The sequence below is a fragment of the Varroa jacobsoni genome, unplaced genomic scaffold (assembly GCF_002532875.2).
Source record: "Varroa jacobsoni isolate VJ856 unplaced genomic scaffold, vjacob_1.0 scaffold_287, whole genome shotgun sequence".
Taxonomy (NCBI): Eukaryota; Metazoa; Arthropoda; class Arachnida; order Mesostigmata; family Varroidae; genus Varroa; species Varroa jacobsoni.
The window spans coordinates 302,882-320,460 of NW_019213189.1; the positions used below are offsets into that span (position 1 = coordinate 302,882).

A 17,579-nucleotide genomic window follows, 5' to 3' on the forward strand; every position below is an offset into this window, starting at 1 on the left:
CGTAAAGAACTGTTTCCACAGTAAACATTTCGGGTATATTCGTTTTTGTTTAGTTTGCAGCTGACGATGCATCCGCTAGCTGCTCTCTATTGGAGACGCAGTTCCTTTAGCTAGACTGCATATTGGGTACCGTAGGCAGGATTAGCAAACGATTCGGCTGCAATTGCGTCCAATCCCTCCTAAATTTACTGACGGTCATGTACTGACCTCAACTTGTTTCAAAATAGGGTATTTTCTATTTAAAATGCTAGTTCTTAAAATCGAAGTAGAACAAGCAGCCGTTATAGTGTACGTCAACTAAACAGGACACGATAATAAATATGCCTCTGAGTTCAACTTTGAAATGTTCTGGTTTAGTGGCAGTCGTTTTACTCTAAAAAGTAAAAAGAAAACAATTTAGTGACGATATTTGGCTCCTACGATAACACTATGTCTGTTAGTCTACCTGCTTAAGTATCGGTTCAACCTTTGAATGATACCTAAATATTAAGACGACATCACGAGTTCTCAAATAATAAACACAGGACGTTCTATTAATATTGAACGAGCATTAAGTCAGTGCGTTCACACACGGATGATTCATTAGAGAAATGCACTTATATGTTAGTTCGTCACACGCTACTGCTGGCCATCTGACGTTGATTTGCTAATAATCTAGGCAATCTCTGAGCAAAAGCTATGACCTTCTTAAATACATAGTCTCTTCATAGTGATTTATTTGAATATATGTATTTCACAAATAAAAATTAAATGCAAAAGAATCGAAATCATAAATAGACAAATAATCTTCAATATACCACTCTTTATTGTAGACAATGCCAACATATATACTTGTATGATTATCGCTGTTATGTTTCCTTACAGTTACTTTTCTTTATCAGTGTTTCGTGCTATCAGTTTAATTTTTGCTTGTTCTTTATAGAAAGGTTACGGTAGAAGAGTGCAGTACTGTGCTGTATTTAGTCGATTTATATTCTCCTCTGCGCTTCGTTATCTGCTATTGTTCTTATTTTTGCTGTTGTTATGATTGAATGTTTATTTTATAACATCATAGTCGAAAATATTTTGTGATAATGATAAATCGGTTGTGTATAACCAAGAAAAACCATACGGTGTCGCGTTTTCCGCGAATTCGCGCCCGCGAGACACCGTGCGTCTTGTCATACGTTCGTCACAATCACTTTTTATGTACTCAATATTTGCCCCTCTACTGTAATAGTTGTGTTTCTTTCTAGAAAACAATTACGGATAGTAGCACCGCACAAGGTCTGTGCATCCTGTGCAATGTCGTCAGGATCCACTACTCGTCTATTTTACGAAAATTCAATGCTACATAACATAGGTAATCAGTTATGTCAAGAGGAAAAATCTGGATAAAGAGAACTTTTTCTCTTTATCAAGTTAAACATATTGGCTCTGTCAAAAGATATTGTTTCCCGAAACAAGCCTGTTGCCCTGGAACCTTTACTTCATATAAATGAGTTTCACATATTGGCCGTAATTTCGGGATTTAATCGTCACCTACCTAGTCGTTCCCTGCATTCGAACAGAAGTTCATCTATATCATCGTGATAATTAAGGATAGATATTCGAAAATAAAGCATACCATCTTTCTGACGCGTATTCACACTTAGTCCTTGTCGTCACCCTACTTCCTTGGTATAGAACAATGGCCTACGTCCATTTCAAACGTGTTAAAATAACGAATTCACCTGCTTCCACTCATATCACCGCATATTCTGAGGGGCCCTCTAGCGGTACAACAGCTACTGGGAGCGTGATTTTCGATAGGACGGTGTAAAGAGTCGCAGTGACGGGAAAAAGGGAACTGACACGGGAAGAAGAGAAATCCGATTCACCTAACCTCTTCCTAACGCAACGCTAGCGTTAGATCTTCTACATTAGGCTATGAGTATTTCCATTTGACATGTTGTTCTTGCTTTATCTTCGTCGAAGCTAACTTGTTTTAATGCATCGGCATCGTCTACAGCACTGTGATCTCTAAGCAAGTTTTGAAAATACCATTAGTACTCTTTCTCTGAGTCTAGACACTAGCAATTTTTCTTTTCATTCCTCAACTAGCACCAATTTAAATGAAACATTACCAATTGGCGAAAAGAAAATTACTTTTTGCCTCTGTCGTCCTGCATCTCGTCTTTATGCCTATTTCATTGTTAGGCCACAACCCCAAAGAACCCACTTTCAAGAACAATTATCAGCATCACCATCAATATCACCATTGTGATTAACACAGAGCGGAGCACAAACATCGATTCACACACAACCACACGCTCAGAAACATGCTGGCACACGCATATACCGCAGACATTGTTTTGAATACGCACCATGATACCCAGAAACTGCAATAACACTCTTTGGGCAGATAACATTATTATGATATCTGGCCATGATACTACATCACGCAGTTTTCTAAAACGCGGGAAAGGGGGGCGAAAAGTGTCATTGGTTAGAAAGCGACTACGAATCTTTCAAGAACAGATCTTTTCTTATAGGGATGAGATCTAGTTTTTACGGGACGTAACCACCATTACCACTACTTCTGCATTACAAACAACGATTATCACCTCTACCGAAATTATTATTTCCCTCGCAAGCATCCAACGCATTGTCTTTTATACCAAACTTTATTATGCTGTGCACCATGGATAGCTGATTGGCTTGCAAACGAAAAATGGTTTAAATGTCATACATCTACTGAAGTCGCTCGCAAGACAAATCGCCTACTGTTATTCGGAAATTAGTTTAACCATAAGCCGTATAACTAAGACCGACCACACCAATATTGCGTTGCGCTTCAACCTAAGAATAACAAATCTACCCGCGTAAATGATATACAGTTTACATGACCACATATAACATCGATTTCAACGTGACAAGTCGCTATAATAAAAACAAAAAATAATTGTTATACAGAGGCACAATGAATCAACCATGAGGTTTATAACTGCGGACATGTATACCTAAAACATTTTAATAAAAGACACGCCGTTCAGTGTTTGAATCGCTACTTTAAGGGTATCACCTCACGTCGTCTTTTACCGTATTCAACTTCTCCTTTTTTTAAAAGCTAAAACCAATTAGGCGCAGAAAACCAACAACCAATCGAATGAATTTCCAAACTTCCCTAGCCATCTCCAAGCAGCTCGTTCACATCCGCCCATGATAAGTCCTTGATGTCCACAGGATTTTGTCGTATTTTCTATTGTCGGGGAAGGGAAGCAATATGCAGCGCGTTTTTGAGGCGATCTCTACCAGCCGCCCACTGATATATTTCAAATCAGTCCTCACATACCTACCCAACGTTTCTATGCGATTGCTTTCTCTCAGCATCGATTTTGCTCCATTAAAACGCCGAAATATCCTTAATATATTATATGTAGAGCTTTCCTTCTTGCTGACATAACTGTGACTTTTACACGAAAAAATAGGATCATCATATAGCTGTTATTATATTAATGTTAATCCTGTTATTTATCTACTGTTATTACGCTATATTTCGTATCTTACTTAGTTGGTTTTTAGTATTATTTTGTTAGCCATATCATATTATTATTTTTAGTTGTTAGATGATGAAACCGCTTATTGCGGCGGCCGTATCCTTTTCGCGTTTTCCATTATTTCGCCATTTGTTTCCATACTCAAATGTGTCTGTATGTATATTTACTGCGGATCTGCTGTTAGCTATTGTTATAAATATTGTATTGTTGCTGCTTCGACTTTTTGGTTGAGTTTATGTTTCTACATTAAGCATATGATCTCTCTATATTTATTAGCAACACCCGCCAGACTGAGTTTCGCCGGCAGAATTTGCTCCACCGGGACTGCTGCTCGCCTGCTGGGGTCCTAGCTTGATGCCGTTTGCCTGAAATAGGAACGAAACAATTATACCAGATACGTGATCAATAGTACTTATACCACAAGGGAAAAATATACAAATGGCTGATAACTTTCTTAGTCTAGACTCGGTGACTTATCTCGCTTGAGGTTCAACAATCGAATTAATAATAATAAAACTTATACCCTTAGATGGAAGAAGACATTATAATTAGTCTTATTCCCTTCAGGGTGTAAGTATGTTAATATTTACGGAACATCTTAAAACGGCTCTTAACAAGTAATATATATATGATGAGAACATGAAAAAAATCTGTTTTAGCTAGGAAGCACACGATTTTTTCAATAGAATCTATAGATTAAGGAACATTTTTTTGCTATAACCGTCGTTGAATCGGTTGAAAATTTATGAAACATTCCAGACACTATTCTGTGACTTCTATAGGGTGGGCACGGTCCTGGTTTTTTAGAAAAAGTATTTTTTTAAATCTTAAACCTGCCACTTCCTTATGAAAACAATAAAATATCAATGTTCTTACAATGTTTTATTTATTCATTTGATTCCGCACGCAGTTTAATATTTATGTGAAGTTATACAAGATAAGCTCAGTCATGTTGGGATAATGGAATAGCTGCACAGTAAATGAAATAGTCGAAAGAAATAAATGAGAAAGTGTTGTAGAATAACGAGATAGCTGGAGCTTAGTTACGGGATACCTTTTTTCGGATGAGCTTAAACACCTGAACAGCGTTACTCTTGCAACAAAAAATGCTGAATCGGGATAATTGAAAAAAGAAAGCACAGTTGACGAGTGACGAATATTATCCTACTGGTAAAGTGGGCCTGCGTTAACCAGCATTACAGGATGCAATAAAATGCTCAGGTAAGGAGCTGGTTTCACAGTTTAGGATCGATAAGAAAAAGTCGCAATAGCCTTGAACAACGCGCAGCAAAATACGTTGCCCTTAACATGTATGAAAGATAAAGATGCCAAGGACATATGAGAATGAATATTTTGTACCTGGACTACATAGCTGTTAAAGATGGATCGATATATGGTGTGTCTGCCTGAGCACAAGTCAAATGGCGACGACGACCACTCGGTGTCGATGGTAATAATATCAATAATAAGAAAAAGTACGCTATGTTTCCTAGTAGCCGTATTATAACATGTCATACCTCATTGTTGATATCGAAAACACCTTCCTCAATCTTCTCATAGATCTCTTTTGCGGTCTTGATGAAGGCGTCTTCAACGTTATCTGCAGTTTTGGCCGATGTTTCCATGAAGACCAGTCCATGTTCCTGCGCAAACGCTTCGCCTTCCTCTTTCTTCACCTGCCGACGGCCTTCCAAGTCGCTAAAATTGGAAAAAAAATTTCACAAACAAGTTAGATAACTGAAATACCGCTAAATAACGTACTGGTCGTAAAAATACGTACTCCACTTGAAAGAACCACAGTAGGGAAACTACGACAACGTCATTTAATAGTAATACTGTTAAAGAGTGTTAAAGATTGGTAGTGCACACGTTTAAATTTACCTCTTATTTCCAATGAGCATTATAACCATATTAGAGTTCGAATGTTGACGGGCATCCTCAAGCCACGTGGTTAAGTGGTCAAAAGTATCCCTTCGGGTAATGTCATACACGAGCAGAGCCCCTGCGGCCCCACGATAATACGATCTTGTGATTGAACGGAATGCTTCTTGACCCGCCTGAAACCGAAGACAAAGATTAAGCAGTTTTACGTGTTTCTTGCGCGGTAAAAGCAAATGCCTTAACACAGCGGCTTGGTGATTCTTGATAATCACCATACGGCAAACTGTATCTGTCAGGGACACTGCGACATGACGTTTTTAACGCTCAGTTTCCAATGTATGATATTTATCGGAATAAAAGAAATGAAACAATCTCTGTAAGCTAAAATCTATATCTAATATCGCGTGAAAATACCAGACAACCTAACTACAATTAAAATCAACGCATCTTTCAGTATTTTGCTTGGAAAAAAACCATATGTTGTGGGTTGCTAAATGCAACCTTCGTGTGAAGAATTCATAATATTGGCCTCGCGTCGGATAGGAATAGTACTTGCCGTGTCCCAAATCTGCAGTTTGATTTGCTTCCGATCGATTGTGATCATGCGCGCGCCGAATTCAACTCCTGAAGTACAAACAAATCGTTGTAAAAAAGATACGTAATATGCAACAGCATACAATGCTGATGTACAAATATTACATAACACTGTAAAATCTGACAAATGTCAATGTTAGGCTAACACAACTCCAATACGTATCTTTCAAGTATAGCTATTTCCTTCCTATTGAAGGCAAAAAGTAAGCGGCTCACAAGATATGTTCCCCAAAGCTTTTCAGAACGCATTTTGTCGCACGTCATTTTTTTATTTAATTAGCTCAACATTATGTCGATAGGCATCGTCCTGGACTAAAATGAAAATGAGTATAGGCGCCGTTTTCATATTTATACACGAATAGTATGTTTTGCATGGCTGAATGGGGACAATCGAACACGTCGAGTTCTATGATACATTCTCTCCTGCTTGTTCGCACCTTGTTCGAATTTTACAATGACCCTACATCTTGACATACGTTATCATACACACATGACATGACATACGGATGCAATTACCAGCAAAACTTCAATGTCATCCCGAACTTTACCTCGTCTTGTTCCTATCGCTTTAAATTAAATGTTTGAATGAACGGCAGATATCTTAAAACAAACTTAGTGCCTATTAAGTGCTCGTCTGATGTGTTTGATCATAACAAGTGGATTAAATACACAGCCATAGGCGGAGATCGGGCCAGTTGTTTTCAAGAGACTCGTCTCCCGCTACAGAGTAAACCTTATGAAGACCCCTAGACGTCTAAGGAGAAGAGCGTGTACCACAACCACATGGTCTCGTTATTCTTCCTTTACGTTGTTACCTGATACTAACAGGAAACCATAATATGATACGAAAGCTAATGTTAGCCTAGTAAGTCTAATCCCCGCATTTAACACGCTATATAGGTGTTCTGTCCCAGCCCTATAAAGGTCTTAGAATAATTTGTTGGGCCGCATTTAATAGGGTTCGCTACAGGCGATTTTTGGCACTTGACAACTTTCATATTATTCTACCGGATCTAACTTCTTCGCTGATGCAATCCCGATTATGTGCCTTCCAAGACAACAGAAAATTAAACAAGATATCCTTATAAGCTTCATTAATGTCCTTGCAGTGTGCTGTCGTCGACGTGCAGATATGCAAAGCTTCATTGTAGGCCCTCCGTGAACGTTTGTTTTTAGCCGCAGGTGTAAACAATTGCCTCACAGTGTTGTGTTTTTGTGCAAGAAGTCCTCACGTGCTGTTCAGCCACATTCTATCTGTCAAAATCTATCTATATGTTAATAACCTGAGAAGGAATAAAGTGTGTAAGGACGTAAGACTTTCAAAAATGTCACATCCGCTACTACGGATTAACTAGTTAAAGGAGCGCGATACAGGAACGAACCCCGGGTGTTTTTTTGGTAAGAAGTAAGATTCAGCTGATCTGAAAAAGATTATCAATGATATCACTGTATATTAGCATATAACTAAAGTAATAAAATCAGATGCAATCGACGGGCGAAGGCACTATCATTATTCATAACGAAGTTACGACAACATAAGTAATTTTTGTTGACAATTTCGTTGACAACGGGGCATAGCGAATACTATTTCGGCAATGTTGGCTGTTTTCTTCGCACGCACAAATGCTTGCCCTATAACAACATCAGATCTTACCGATGGTGAGGTCGTGGACGGGCTGGAAGCGCTTATCAGTGAATTGAAGGAGAAGGCAAGATTTGCCCACACCTATAAACAAAACCAGAAAAACACACGAGATTGACGCAAGAATCCTATAGATAGATTTGAAGGAAAACACCTATTTATATTATACTAGACCCTCATCTTGCCTAATATAGCAGGAGTTCATACATTTTGATCGTTTTTGTTTGCCTTAGAGGGGCCAAAAATTGAGTCGATGCTGGCATATGAAAAACGGAAAATAATGTGACGTCCATAATCATCATCTCCATAATATAAAAAAAGCGAACGAACGTAAACATAGAAAAAAATTACATGTGTTCTCTGTAACTTTCGCGATCGAACACGTATGAGCTCAGATGCCTGAACTGTATAAGCACGTGTTGAGTGTTAATCTGCAAGCTGACCCTACGACCAACGCAATGCGTCTGCCGCTAACGTGACGCCAGTTACCCAGCTATTGTTGGTCAATCGGGTCTGAACGTAGGACGCGACGCGAAGTGTGTTATAAAAGTAGCTATGAAGAGTTCTGGCTCATGAACGATGAAGAAAATTAATTTTCATCTATTTATTCTTTTTTACTTATAAAATCAAGTTTCTTTGCTTTTTTGCAACCTGGCCCATTTGTCCATGGAGCCTCCCATCACAGCTTGTTGAAAGGTGCATTCGGTGCTCACCGTTCGCGAAACAGTACTAAACTTCGGTACTGTCTAATGCTTATAAGCAGAAATCTTTACCCCAGATGGAAAAAAAAGGCGGGTAATTGTACAAAATTGACCACAAGCTGTTTGCCGGGCATAATCAAACAGCTTACATTTCATAAAATAAGCTAAGATTATATGGACAAGCTATTTCCGAAACGCGTCAAAATTATTGTTTCTTTTGTATGAGAGCAGCCACGTTCATCAGTTTTCACCTATAATTTACACCATTCCTAAGCATAGTAAAGTATTGAACTTATTTATTGTCCTGAACACTAACGATCCAGTGGGTGAGTGTAGTCAAATCGCGAACAAGTTTGAGAGTATAAAATGGCCGCTAAAACAATTGCTTTTTTGACTAAGAGCGAGTTGTTTCCCTAATTCCGTTGTGCAGTACCAAGCAATCACGTTACCACCTTAGCTTACATGTGAATCTAACATATCGTGATATATTTAAGGTGATGATTCCAAATGCAAACGCCTGCAAGAATTAGTTGCAAGGGCCCAATGGATAGATTGTATTTCATCACTCATTATCATCTGTAAGTTCAGTGTAAGAAAGAGTGTGATTGTAGTCGACTTCAGGGAGGAATGGAAGCTAATTTCATTAGGTATATAAGTGTCCCACTGTTCGGTCTAAAGTTATCCGCGCCTCAACCAATGTGAATGTCACGCTGCGTCTTCTAAATTCATGGCAGGAGCACAATCCCTGCTAAATGGCTTCTAGACTTTCTGAGAAAAACTTTGTCGGAGGATCAGACACTGCCCTAGCAGCTACCCAGAAAAAAAGAAACCCAGAGAAATCGCAGAATAAAATAGCCTTATGCAACGCTATGATTTTTTTAGTATTTATCATTACTTGCGAAACCCCCTTGAGTTCCAAGTTCTACCGTTCGTTTTTTAACCGCATCGCCGAAATTATTCTGATAGAATACTCCAACCCTAAATATCGGCGTTGCACAAACAAAATGCCACATTGTCTACTATAACAACATTAAAATAGATTATATGCGCGATACGAACCGCTGCACCTCCTGCATGAATGGCTTGTCCTTCATATTACCAGGCCATGTCTAATAGGCAGATGGGGTATATATAGGTCATATTTTGTGATCTGACTTGTTCAGCATCATTATTTGTGTACGTTCCATTTCAATCAGTCCGCTTTCGATTGCCGATAAAACGCTATTGTATACCACATCCTGCTAAGAGCAATATTTCCACTGCACATTGAGCATGTAGTCATCCGGCAGCATAACAATGTCTTCTATACGAATAAATGGAAATCTTGTCTCCTTATTGTTTCTGGTACTGTTTCATCTGTGTGGCGTACGTTTTTGCCTTGTTCCGTGTTCCTTGGATTGCTGCAGGTGAAAGGCACAAACGAGACTGGAAAGAGGCTACGCTGTGACTACGCAGTGGTGGCAGGCAACGCAAATAAATCAACCGATCAAGGGATTTTTCTCGCCACATAACGATCTCGCTATTCGTACTGCATCTACGCTTTCTTTCCCTCGACATGAATACAAATACACCTTATGAACATACGCACGCTAAAATACGTACTAGGATAGACATGCAGACATACAAATGGCAGCAGTGTTAGTAATGCAGGTTGTACATGGACCAAGCCACTATATCCTCTCAAACAATGTCGTTCGGGCTGTCCTATTCCACACCAGGCTCGAACGTGCCTGATCTAGTATAGATGTATTCGGCCCAGCACGATCTTAATAACGCTAATGATAACAACGGCAACAGCACACTTACCCGTGTCTCCGATGATGATGTACTTAAAGAGATACGCGTACGACATCTTGATGTGCTTGACTTGCCGATCTCTATCAGTAAGTCGTTTGGAACTGTGTTATGACGGAATGACAAGACTGTCGTCACAGGTGTGATGACGGATACGAATTTGTTTCTGACCCGTTAGTTATGGCTGATTTCTCGGATAGGCGCTGATTCGCTTCTCCTCGTCAGCTGATGATAGCATTAACTGGAAACACGGTGGACATCAGAAACACTAATAGACCAGAAGGGGATCAGGCCACTAGCGGTACAATCTGTAATGCCTGCTTGTCTACCTTCTGGTCAGCTGTCCAATAATAACCTTCTCACAAAGCCACTTGGGGCGAGCCGGAACCGTCGAATATACAGAGTACACTAGTGTCCGTACCCGTGGTACAGTGCAGTGTTATTCAACTATCGAAATACCTCACGTTCGTTCGTCTGGCTGTCTGTTCACCGCACTCCTATCGAAATCGATAGATCTGCTCCGTGTTAAATTAGATCTGTTGTTTTCCTGTCTGTCGCTTAGAGTCGCGGTTGCTGCGGCGATCTTCAGATTCAATTGACGACGAATCTGTAGCACGTCGATGCACGGCTGCCTTTTACTACAACTGACCTGTCTGTTTGCCCGACAGACGCAAGCCAGCCAATCAGCAAGCGAACAACTAAAGGCGCAGGCCTACGCTAACAGCTGCTGCAACGTAGCGAACGGAACGGCAACACCAACAACAACAACAGCAGTGGGGCGTTGGATTTGCTTGCGACAGCAGCGATAGTATTAACTAGCGCTAGCGGCAGAGCAGAGCGACACTCCGTCGCCGCGATTACGACCACTAGGAGCAATCACTCTCTTTTCTTACCTCTCTCACCCGATCGCCACTGTCATTATTGACAGCAAAGCGCCGACGACTTCGCGGCGGCACCAGCGGCAGCAGCAGTGGTAAAGCAGACGACAAACGACGATAATATCAGTGAAAAAAGATAAACCGTAACAGCGGCGGTGTCAGCAGTAAAAGTATAGACTATCACCATACGATGAACAGCAGCCCACGACAGGCTGACCAAACAGACTAGCGCCGCTAGCGCTAATTGCTGGACATAGTCAGAATCATGGACATGTGACTAGTAGCGCCGCCAGCGACAGCTTCGGCTAAGCCATTCACTATCCTTTTTCTCACCGTAGGAGCTTATGCTGACATACGCGATGACGTCGGCAAAAAGAGCACGGTTTAAATTAGAGGCTGAATACGCACAGAACCGTGCAGGTAAATTTTCTCTCGCTCCTTTCGCACTGCTGTTTTATGCCATCTGGTTAACGCGTAACAAAAAAACAGTTTGCACAACAATCGTATCGGTCAATACAATTGTTCTGCAAACTGCAACTAAAGCATAAAATAGCCAGTTAAGGATAATGTATAAGATAACATCATCATGACAATTAATCTTGTTTCCATTGCTTAAATCGGCGTATCTGTGAAGCGTCTTTGTCCAATTCACACTAGTCGCCTATATATATATATATATATATATATATATATATATACATATATACACGAGAAGTTGTTTCCCTATTTTCACAAATACAATCCCTGTGATGGCTGTCGTTTCATCGCGGACGGACGTACATACGTTTAAAGACAAATTTACATTTGGTTATTTATATGTCAGTCCTTGCTCCTGTGTTGTTCGGCGGTGCCTCAGCTGATTTTGCAGCACAGGGAGACCTTTAAGGCGATGCGCGCGAGTAGCTCGGCTTGTAAAGAGCGAGATGTGTTGTTTATTGTAACAAAAACGCTGAGAAAGACCTGTAGTCACGAGCGAATTGGGTGGTGGTATACCAGTTGTGTTGTGCTTCGGGTAATATCTCTATATAAGCGACATTTAGCGCTGTGCACTTCACTCAAGATGCACATAGTAATACACAGTAATCACAGCAAATAATATAAAATTAAGCGAAGGATGCAACCTTCTTCACATTAGCTGTTATAGGGGTGCAATTCAACAGTGGTAAAGTCTAGCATGGGCTTCATAAGAACTGTATAAAAAGGTCAGGCTGGTAGGTTTGGAACGAATACGTTACACTCAAGCAATTGTTTCTAGTCCTGCAAAGCAGCGGTGTCTGGCAGAAGAACAGCGTTGACTCTGAATCTGAACTAGTGGCATAGTGCTGTTGGCAACGGAACGAACGCTGATAGTGGCGTCGCTCAAAGAAGATGGCTCGAGGAGCCGGAGGACGACGAGTGCAGGTGTCGTCATGTAAAAGTGAAGAGCCTCCAGGGCCGCCCCCTCTACCAAGACATCTGCCGAGGCCGGCTGTCAGTACACCATCGCCTCTTCGTTTCCAGCTGTCCGCAAGCATGTTCGCTCTAATCTGCCTTGCAGGTAATCAAGGGGGCAATTCTTTTTCCTTTTTATTGTAGCCTACATTTAAAATAGGTGACGTGAATCGGATTTTAATATTGTTCTCCTATAATATTGATGCAAACTCTGTGTAATGCCGTATCGCAAATTTCGGTGGTGAAAAATGTCCGATGACTTGTGACAATAACAATTAAATAGACGAAAGTCAGAAGATCAAAGAATGGCTTCAATTTTGAACTTAGTCCTCCGTTTAGAGATAGACCGAATATTGGTTGCATTGTTGTTTTTTTAAAGCTAGGATGAAGCTGTTATGCATCAAGGAAATCGCATATCCGGTAACGATGATCGGTATAGTGTACAAATAGCTAGAAAAAAAAATACGCCTGAGTAAGTAGCTTCAACTGATGTTAGGCTTTCGTTTTCGCTTGAGGTAAGAACGGTTTAGAAGTCAAGAAAAGAGAGCCTAATTTAAAAGTTCTCGATTCTAGCAATAAGTTAATTCCTTTCGAAGTTAAAATTCTATTGTCATGTTTATACCAGGCATGGGACCAAACTCCTCTAGAACATGTATGCTTTTTGAAGTAGGATTTTGTAATAGCTTAAATTGCCGTGACGCTGATTTGTAAGTTGATTTGCGGGCGTGAGCCCATATGAAAAGCGTAGGTTATCATCATCACCGTAATTAGGTTAAGGTTTCATATACTATTTTGTGTTACACAGAAAATAGAAAATCAGGCTTACAGATCTGATTAGAAATATCTAAATTTATTAAATTTACTTGTACTGAACGAGGTATAGCCGACACGATTCGAAGCGCAAATTTCACGTAACGTTACTGTTAGCGAATGTCGCTAGGTGCATGGTCATTGTCTTATATTAATATAGATATATCGATCGACGAATTGATTTTCTGTTGAAAAATAATGAATAGTATTGTCAGCGTTGCTTCTCCGGTGATATCAATTATAGCAATATTATAATTAGAATATAAAAAATAAGCTCTTGTTGATTTGTTACTGATACAGTCGAGGATACACATGTAGGATGTTTTTGTAGGCGTATGGTCTTCGCATATAGTTCATTACTGTTCTTTCCACCAAAACGCTGTTAAGCTTTATCAAGAGCGAAGATGGTCTGTGTTGTAAAAGTGTCAGATAGAGTTCAAGACAATACGTGCAGGTCTAGTAGCCTCTTTACGTATATTTATTGATTATTACAAGTAAGCAGAAATATAAAGCAATTATCCTCCTTTGAAATTAGCTTTTAAACTAACCGTAATTGTAAATATATATGTTATGGGAATAACAGATTTGCAATGGACTCGCTTTGAAGCAGATACTATGATGTTGTGTCACTGGGATATTGTTGAATCGGGGCATAATTCGAAAACAAGCAGGGATTCTTTTGCAGTTACCAATTATAGTACAAATTTAAGGCCACTCTCTAGAAACCAAGTTATTACACACCAAGTAATTCTAATTTCTTATTGTTATATTTCTATTTTCTTTCACCTCTTTTATGCCTACGATCGTTATTGTACAGCGCAATACGTGAATCTCTATCATACCGTGTGGTGGCTCCCGTTGTCCCAACAACATCACGCAGTCAACTATCAGTTGATCTGTCGACCGACGGCTATGTTTATTTGCGCAATCCTATGCCGACGTCTCCCCTGCGCATTGCTGGCGCGCGTAAAGCCGAGGGAAGCGGGCGTGGTTTACCTATTACCCGTTCTTGGCATTGCGACATTTCAGGTATGATGCATACGAGTAATAATTTTGCCAACACGTGAGCATAAAATTTTTTACAGGCATATAACTATCTTTTTATTTCTGCTTATTTATTCCGTGACACCATGTGCACACGCTGTTCTGTTCTTGCAGATCTGTCGTTCCTATGGCTTGTTATCACTAGTATTTTTACTCTATCCGAGTCTTATATACTGCGGCGTGTTCGGCTTCACGTGGACGCCACTCATGTCACCTACAGGATGCAGTGATGATCCTCCAGATCATCTGTCGTGCCTCGCCGCAAAACCAACAGACATCCGACAAGAAGCAGCTAATTTTCGAACAGACTTCAATACTCGGTAAAATTTTGTATTTGATGGGCATTTGAAAGACGTCGGCTATGATTTGGCGGTGCGGTTCTGTCTTATTATTTGTTCATTCACAGCCGGATATTGGCGGGCGAGGGGTCAAACGGCTGTGAGACGTTATCGAGATACTCCGATCATAAGCATGATCTTTAACAAATACGATACTTTTGAATCAAATTTAACTGTTATGAGTGTACAATACTTCATTTGAAAATCCCGATAATTTCACGATCATTAACGTTTACGGCTTACGTTAAAATGTACACCTGTCTAACTATTTTTCGTTTTATACGCACGCGTTTTGCTACTTCTAACTGTACCCGTTCCACGTTGCGTTTTTCAGTTTGAAATTAGTCCTATTTGACTCACTTCTAGTCTACTATTATGCGTCATTTGAGCCTTGCGCGTTGATGTCGTTTCATCTTCATGTGGACTTCTGTGCTTTATTCGCCCACGGATGGGCCACCTGGCTTGGGGCATTATCGCTATATGCAAATTACTATTTTGACCCTGTTTATATTGACGCAGTCCATAGGTGAGTCGCCGAAGTATGGAATAATTTTGTTCGGTGTTTATTACAATCGTACTTAAAAATAATCGATATTCTAGTCTAGCTAGGACTATGATGGGATGACTCAACACATGAGGTCGTCATGCGACATCTACCTCAGTTAAGGTTATGGATTTACTAATACGCCAACAGTGTACATTATTAGCACTACATAACAATGGCTAGCATGCGCTTTTATTTATTTGCTATTATCACTATTTTTGTAAATCTACACACACGTTGACTTGCTTCTCACCGCTGCCACCCTTGGAACTGTGGTAGTACTTCGACGCTTCTATCGGAGCTAATTTGTTATGCAAATGTCACAATCGCATATATACGCGTCTACATAATACTAAGATATTTTCACTTAACTGTTATGAAATGCTGTTAAATGCAAAAATCTCAGGTGCGCGGTGCATCTCGGTAGGTGGCAGCGCGTGGAGCCCCGACATGCTCCGCACCATCTATGGTCTGATCATTGTTTCTGGCCGCAGAACAATCTAGTAAAGGTCAGTAAATCAATTTCTGCAGGATGAATGTGTTAAAGAACAAATGAAATTACTAAGCATACTATTTTTATGCACAATCTGGCGATTGAATATTGTGCAAAAACCAATTCATCAGTTTTGGATACTTATGTAATAGGTGCGAACAAAAGAGTACTTCCGTGCGGAAGCTGTCTGCAACGCTGCCGAGCCGGGCAACGTGTCCCATCTCCGGCTATACGCACTGTTCTCGCAACCTCAACAGCTGACGCGAGTTCTCATGTTACTCATTATACTTCAGGTACCGTTAGTTTCTAAGATTCGCACATATCCCCTAAAATAGTGACCCAATTCTAAGTGACATTCAATCGAAAATAGTAGATTTCCACTTAGCATATGAACATCGGAAACTGGAACTGCTGCTAAGTTCTCGTAGATTTCAACTCACTTTTATGCTAAAGTGCAACGCCAAACATGATCAGCATAGACACAATGTTTGAGATTGGGGAGGATGGAAACAAACTATTCTTTTTATTGCTGTTGTTGTTGTGGATGATCGTTTTTTGTTGCAGATTAGCAGTCAGTTGTGGATGTTGGTGACGGCGCGCTATTGGCAGCATAGCGTAGTGGCTGTTCTGCTGCTGTTAGCGGGGAGCTCGAGTCTTTTTCGGACTGTGCGCCAGCATCTCATTACGAAGAAACTGTACATGGCCGAGAGGGATCTTCAGGAAAACTCTCAGTTCAAATGAGCCTTCAGCACCACCGCACAATGCCAGCGGCAAAAACTTAACCTGGATAGAAACAATTATCAGAGATCAACAACGAAAAAGATTCGCCATTTTGACAATACTGCCTATCAGTAGCTAAATCATGCTAAATGGCAGCTATGTTTTTCTTTAAATCCGCATGTTGAATTGTGCTCTTTAAAATCGGAAGTCTATGGGAGCTCAATTGAAATGTCACATAATAATATAAAATTCAAAGAGAAACAATCAATGGCGTTAAAAAAAGGGATATAACTATTCTTGTAATAGATCCCCATTTAACAAGCGGCTATATTGTAAAAGTTACTACAGATCTAGCAGTAATTTACCTGTTTTAGGCGAGCGCTACTTACAAGACGGCGGCGCGCTAGCCTACCGACAGACTACCTACTTTTGCCGTTCCTTTCGCAATAGTTTAACTAGAAAAGCCCGCCAGGAAGTTGACCACCTCAAGCTTACGTCAAATTCCACACCATAAATTAAAAGAGTACGGGGTAGCTATGCCAGAAATATCAAAGCGATCTTAAATTTAAGTAAGGCCCACAAATAAATGATTAGGTCCCTAGATTTGTGTGCTAATACATAAATAACAACATGGTACTGATGTTGTATTATTAAAGCTAGGTATTTATATTACCGGTAGTTGAGTGCGGGGTATGTGTAACTAGGATTGAGAATTCGTGTCTAATAGTCAGTTGTATAGTAATTGATAGTTAGACATTCATATGGGCTCCGGGTTGAGTGCGAACGATGAGCGCCTGAGTATTTAGGGTAAACAAATAAAATATGTAAGGTATATATTAACTGATTCGGAAAAAAAGGGCACAAAAGTATATCCCTGTGCGGTTGAGAACTATCCCGAGTGGTATAGGCGTTCGTGCATCCTTTATCGAATATGTGTACATAATGTTTCTGTTTCCTTTAATTTTGGAAATGATGACCAAAGCAATGAGTCAAAATAGACGAAGTGGGTTAGACATGAACATATATAAATTAATGTTGTAAAAGACAGAGTCGAACAAAGTGTAAAAGCTGCCAGTGTGTATACTACTGTATCTCAAAAAGAAAACAAAACAAAGTGTTTATTTTTTGCTGTAGATGAGAATCAATAAAGCCATTCTTTGTGTTGGCAAATACATTTGAGCTATACTATTT

At 40.0% G+C, this 17,579-nt stretch overlaps 2 protein-coding genes across 2 annotated transcripts; one reads left to right on the plus strand and one right to left on the minus strand.

Moving 5' to 3' along the window:
- Positions 1-782: 782 nt before the first annotated feature.
- Rab2 (RAS oncogene family member Rab2) lies at positions 783-10,956 on the minus strand. Its single transcript, XM_022830684.2, has 6 exons — positions 10,143-10,956; positions 7,648-7,719; positions 5,956-6,023; positions 5,400-5,575; positions 5,036-5,216; positions 783-3,883 (listed from the first exon to the last, which is right to left on the minus strand). Exons 1-6 carry the CDS (start codon positions 10,186-10,188, stop codon positions 3,791-3,793), a joined length of 636 nt encoding a protein of 211 aa, XP_022686419.1. The 5' UTR covers positions 10,189-10,956; the 3' UTR covers positions 783-3,790.
- Positions 10,957-11,339: 383 nt separating this feature from the next.
- LOC111259013 (transmembrane protein 39A) lies at positions 11,340-17,562 on the plus strand. The gene is made up of 8 exons (XM_022830682.2): positions 11,340-11,428; positions 12,264-12,545; positions 14,067-14,278; positions 14,408-14,613; positions 14,966-15,157; positions 15,582-15,684; positions 15,821-15,961; positions 16,233-17,562. The coding sequence occupies exons 2-8, from the start codon at positions 12,377-12,379 to the stop codon at positions 16,407-16,409; spliced, it is 1,200 nt and encodes a 399-aa protein (XP_022686417.1). The 5' UTR covers positions 11,340-11,428; positions 12,264-12,376; the 3' UTR covers positions 16,410-17,562.
- The last annotated feature ends 17 nt before the right edge of the window (positions 17,563-17,579 follow it).

What these genes read in the sequence shown, in the direction of transcription:
- Rab2 (XM_022830684.2), bottom strand. Translation starts at nt 10,188, where the DNA reads ATGTCGTACGCGTATCTCTTTAAGTACATCATCATCGGAGACACGG. An exon ending in CGTCCACGACCTCACCATCG is followed by an intron (nt 6,024 to 7,647) that starts GTAAGATCTGAT and finishes TTTGTACTTCAG; the next exon opens with GAGTTGAATTCGGCGCGCGC. An exon ending in ATGCTCATTGGAAATAAGAG is followed by an intron (nt 5,217 to 5,399) that starts GTAAATTTAAAC and finishes TTCCAATTTTAG; the next exon opens with CGACTTGGAAGGCCGTCGGC.
- LOC111259013 (XM_022830682.2), top strand. Translation starts at nt 12,377, where the DNA reads ATGGCTCGAGGAGCCGGAGGACGACGAGTGCAGGTGTCGTCATGTAAA. An exon ending in CGCTCTAATCTGCCTTGCAG is followed by an intron (nt 12,546 to 14,066) that starts GTAATCAAGGGG and finishes GTTATTGTACAG; the next exon opens with CGCAATACGTGAATCTCTAT. An exon ending in TGTTACTCATTATACTTCAG is followed by an intron (nt 15,962 to 16,232) that starts GTACCGTTAGTT and finishes TTTTTGTTGCAG; the next exon opens with ATTAGCAGTCAGTTGTGGAT.